The sequence below is a fragment of the Stegastes partitus genome, unplaced genomic scaffold (genome assembly GCF_000690725.1).
Source record: "Stegastes partitus isolate 25-593 unplaced genomic scaffold, Stegastes_partitus-1.0.2 Scaffold1896, whole genome shotgun sequence".
In the NCBI taxonomy this organism is placed as follows: Eukaryota; Metazoa; Chordata; class Actinopteri; family Pomacentridae; genus Stegastes; species Stegastes partitus.
The window spans coordinates 11,924-16,991 of NW_007579627.1; the positions used below are offsets into that span (position 1 = coordinate 11,924).

The following is a 5,068-nucleotide window of genomic DNA, read 5'->3' on the forward strand; positions in this document are numbered from 1 at the left end:
GAGGACGAATATGTTGTTGTTTTTTTTCTACTTTTGTCTCATGCTAGTCTCCATGTTCTCCCCGTGCAGCGTGGGTTCTCTCTGGGTTCTCCTAACCAGCACACTTGCCCCCTAAACAGCACACTTGGCCCCTAACCAGCACACTTACCCTACTGCGGGGTAGGAGGAGACCTCATATTCACTAACAGGCTTTCTTCAATTGTAAACATTATTTCATAAAGAGAGAAAAAGTGAAAATACTTAAGGAATAAGAAAATAAACTTAGAACTGAGTATTTTACAATATCACAGATGTAAAGTGTTGCAGGTTTAAAGTGGGCCTACAGCGCCCTCTAAAGGACATGTGCAGAAACAGCAACACCAAAGAAAGATGATCAAATATTGGTTTTATTTTTTTTCATTGTAGTTTAAGAAACAACAGCACATAAACAAACGCTGACAAGCTTAATCAGATAATTGTGTAATAAGAGAAGGGACACTTTTTCACAAAATTAAAAAAAGAAAATGTCTTTAATCAGACAAAGACGTCGTTAGTTTGTTCATGCAGAGGACAGTTTTGAGATTTTGAGCTCTTTTGCATCCAAACATCCAAAATGATGTTTATTTTATTACATTCTCTCGACTGTACATGTATGCAGATGTGCTCGTTTGTTTATTTGTAGCAGTGGTGAGACACAATTTTAAAAAATGAATCTAATTAATTAGAGCAGGGGTGTCCAATCCTGGTCCTGGAGGGCCACAGTCCTGCATGTTTTAGATGTGTCCCTCTTCCAACACACCTGATTCAAATGATCAGCTCATCATCAGGCTCTGCAGAAGCCTGATAACCATCCTGATCATCATCATCATCCTGATCATCATCTTGGCTACAGGTTACAGCTTCAGAGAGTGTCTGCAACCCAACTGGTCGAATCTACAAGGGTGGGACTTGTGCGGACCGGGTTGACTGTCTGAGACACTCCATTGGCTCTTCAGGCTGTCACTCACCCACCAAAGCCCTCCTATTGGCCAAACTAGGTGTCAATCAAAAGCTGAGCCGTCCGTCTTGCTGCCTGTAGCGCTTTCAGCGCGATCTGAAATAGATTCAGGCTGATTTTACCAGAAGAAATGAATAAAACAGCCGGAGCTGATCTCAAGCTGGGAAGACATTACTGCAGAGTTTGTGCCTTTGAGGATCTAATACGTTTTACGGACCGAATTATTTGTACGGGATGATGTTGACTGGTTGTGTCCGGACAGAATGAGACCAAGCTGGTGAGGAATGAGCGATGTTTGAGCTGCAGAGAGCCTTCAAAAGTAAGAAAACTCCGATTTTAACATGTTGCTTTTCTGTACAAAAAGCTCTTTGTGTCAACGCTGTGGTTGCTGCAGGTCAAAAAGGTTTATATCATCGGAAAGAGGAGACTCTGAGCTTTCATTTGATGTTTATGTTGTCGGGAAACGTGATTGTGGAGCATGCGCACATCTGGCTGTAATGTGTTTGGAAAGTGGTCACGTGGTCCCGCCGGCGGGCCGTGGGAGCGGTAAGGGCTTAAAAATACTCTTCTTAAATATTTTTTTTTTTAAAAATTGGAAGTATATTTTGAGTGAAATCAGCCTTTAAAACTACGTGGCGCACCCTGAACTAGAAGCCGTGCACTTCTCCGGCCGTAGCAGAGAGTCCAGCCTCTCCGTGCAGCCCTCTACCAGCAGCCTGTACGGGGCTCTCCGGCTCTGCACACACAACCTTCCTATTGGATCCCATCCCGCAGCACGTCACTACGTTTCCGGCCTCATTTACTACTGCTCATGCGCAGAGCCCAGAGCGGCTATTAGTGGTTCTATTATTTAATAGCAAGTTTTGGTAATTGAACCTTTAAATTGCAGCTTAATGTTGCTGTGTCATAGTGATCTGTTCTAAACATGTGAATGGCTCTGAGTGCACACTGTAGTCTGACTGCAGCTCAGATAAAGCAGCTACAGTTTCACTGTGAGACATGCTTTTGGCTTGTTTCCTTTCTTAGAAAAGCAAAGTCTGTGCTTTAATAGTATGAGGCTTTTGATAAAGCATCTTAAACAAATGTATCCATGCAAATAAGGTATTTCCAAAGAAGTTTAGGAGGAGAGATGGTATCGGTATCGGTATCGGCAGATACTCAAAGTTGAAGTATCGGTATCGGAAATCAAAAAGAGGTATCAGTCCATCCCTAGTAGAAAGTATAATCCCTTTTGCATACTAACTGAAAAGGATATAAAAACCTATCAAACAACAACGTACGCTACAAAAAGTAGACTGTGATATGATGATTTGCAGTGTGGAATAAGTACCAGTTAAAGAGGGACATCTGACAACCACACAGGCACAGATTCAGATACACGTACACTCTTCAGGTATAATGTTTGGCAGGGTCTCGTATTTGAAGGAATAGCCGCCGTCAGATGTCGTGGTGATCTTCAGGGACTTCATGGAGCCCGGGACAGGAGCGCAGCACTGACTGACCCCCAGCATCGCCATGGTCCGATCCGCGGCCGAGCAGTTCCCGTGACAGTAGTAGAAAGTCAGCGCCTTCGGATGGACGATCCAGCTGTCCCATCCCAGCTCCTCAAAGCTGATTTCGATCCCCGCTCGGTGGCAGTCGCTGTGCTCGGGTCTCACCTGAGAGGGCCGCTGGAAAAGGTAGACGGCAGAAGGAGACCAGGGGATGGTTGCTGCCGCGTGGCGGGGCGAGCGGACGGGACCACGAGGCCGGATGTGGACGTGGAGGAAGGGCGTCTTGTCCTGTTGGTTTGCGTGGCACTGGCAGGCTGGACAGTGGACCTGCAGCAGGAAAGGACCCTCAGCCACCAGGGTCAGCAGGTTTGGGTCCAGGCGGTAGGTGAGCCACCCGTCAGGGCTCGTGGCTGATGGACCCTCTGCTGCCTGAAGGAGCTGCTGGGATGACGTGAGCATGAACAGCGAGGAGGAGGAACTGGCCGGGGCTGCTGCTCCGGCGTAGAACCAGAGGTGGGCAGATGTGGCCACAGTGTCGTGGCTGCTGATGGAAGGCTGGAAGTAATACGTGAAGCGTGTGTTTGTAGTTTCTCCTGGAGAGGAGCCAGATGTGGCACAGCTGGAGTCTGCCGAGGAGACAAATCACATCAGAATGAAGGCTACAGAACACACTGAGGGATTTCTAGACACAAAGTCTTCAATACGGATCATTTCTAGAGAACAGCTCCACTTAAATCTTGCTTTGTTCTGACCTTCAGCGGAGGAGCGACTGGACTCGGGTCACTGTGTTGATATGATGACAGCTGACACGGTTCTGACTGAACACGTTCCTTTAAAGCTCACACTGAAAGTCTTGTCGGGCCTTTAAGTTTCCACTCTTTCAATGTGCCACCAGGACACAAGTTTGTCTCTAAAAATGTGTTTTCCTTCTCACATTTTATCTAATGTATAAATTTAAAAATGCACATTTTTGGCTTTATTTGTCTCAGACTTGCTGCATACATACGATGAGTTGGAATTTCCAAACATTAAGATAATCAGAAGAAAGCGATGGACCCTGTACGGTGCATTTAATATCCACTGTTTATGTTTATAACAAATCCAGAATGTACACATTTATATGTAAATGTTCAGATATTTATAACTCAGACTCTTCAGTGTGCCTTATGGAGTTAAATCATGTGGCTGCTGAGCAACTCTGCTATTCATCTTCATTTAAAATCCACAAAGCCCAACTTTTCCGAGGAAGGCAGCTGATAGGGTGCACGTGTCTGGAAATCATTAAATGACATTAATGCTGCAGCCGTCTAAAAAAATAAAATGTTTCAGTCGATGGTTTGCTGCATAAAGAATCATTTTCCTCTGGAAACAAGGTCTCGTTTATAAAAAGAAAAAAAAAGAAAAATCTCCATGACGGAGGTTTGGAGAGAAACTGGTCAACTAAGCACTTCAGAAGAGTTTATGTAAGAAACAAAAGCTTCTTACCAGAGCCGGGGAACAGAATCATTTGGGACGCCTCCTGCTCTGGACGGGTTTCTGGACTGACCCATTTGGTTCTGCTCGTCCTGGGGACCCTCTGATGCATGCGCCTCGTCTCCGGTGGTGTCACATCACCATCAGGACCCCGTGCTGTGGAAAGAGGGGCTTCCTCCAGCCTCAGGCTCTCCAGAACTCGCTCTCTGAACCCGGCCAGCACGGCCTCCCGCGGCAGCTCCTCTTCACAGCAGGCTTCCGTCAGAATATGGATCCAGAACGGGCCCAGGAGGACAACAGCACAGGACACCATGACTGGACGGTATGATGACTGCTGCTGGGAACAAAACATCCTCCAGAAAGAAGGTTTGATGATTTGTCTCTGGTTCAAAGAAGTCTCCAGCTAGCTCCAGAACATGGATCTTCTGCAGTGACTTTACTGGTTCTCACACAGATCTGCTGGACTCTGCAGCTCTCTGGGTCGGACTGAAGTCTGCAGGAAAAGCATTCTGTTGTTGGCATTCACATGAAAGATAACAAAGAGCGTCCTTGACGGATGGGATGTTGTATTCTCTGTTTCACACAGTATGAAGGAATGTGTGCATGTTTTATTTTCTGGTTTTCTGAGTTGACTTTGGGTGACTCAGGTGACCTCAGCACGAGTTCAGCTGCTTACAAACACATGTGTGTGATTAATGTAAAGCACAGATGGATGAAATACACGAACTTATTCTTGGATTGCATTGTTATTCTACAGTCTGCAGACTTGGTTTTCTGAGGTATTCTGCTGAATGTGAAACGTTCTCTTTATATTCTGGCTGTATTATAATCTGCAGAAACCAGCTGCGTACAGCAAACAGTCTTTTATTTAGATGGATTATTTCTACTCTGGCTTCTTGTGTTGTCAGATAGCTGGGGCTTATTTTTTTACAGGGTTGTATTTGAACATGGCTCCTTATCTTTCATGGTGACTGAAGACTGAATTCTCTGGGCTTAGACAGCTATGACTTGTTGTTTGAATTCTTTTAAAGAGTTTTTATTCCTCAGTCACTTTACAACGCAACAGATCAAACATTTTCTTTCGATGAACTTTGACTCTCAGTATTTTTACTTGGTCACACTTTTT

General features: G+C 45.2%; 1 protein-coding gene across 1 annotated transcript; it reads right to left on the reverse strand.

Moving 5' to 3' along the window:
- Nucleotides 1–2,346: 2,346 nt before the first annotated feature.
- Nucleotides 2,347–4,255, reverse strand: LOC103373050 (inhibin subunit alpha). Its single transcript, XM_008302849.1, has 2 exons — nucleotides 3,955–4,255; nucleotides 2,347–3,095 (listed from the first exon to the last, which is right to left on the reverse strand). Exons 1-2 carry the CDS (start codon nucleotides 4,253–4,255, stop codon nucleotides 2,347–2,349), a joined length of 1,050 nt encoding a protein of 349 aa, XP_008301071.1.
- Between the last annotated feature and the right edge of the window lie 813 nt (nucleotides 4,256–5,068).

What these genes read in the sequence shown, in the direction of transcription:
- LOC103373050 (XM_008302849.1), bottom strand. Translation starts at nt 4,255, where the DNA reads ATGGTGTCCTGTGCTGTTGTCCTCCTGGGCCCGTTCTGGATCCATATT. An exon ending in GATTCTGTTCCCCGGCTCTG is followed by an intron (nt 3,096 to 3,954) that starts GTAAGAAGCTTT and finishes TCTCCTCGGCAG; the next exon opens with ACTCCAGCTGTGCCACATCT.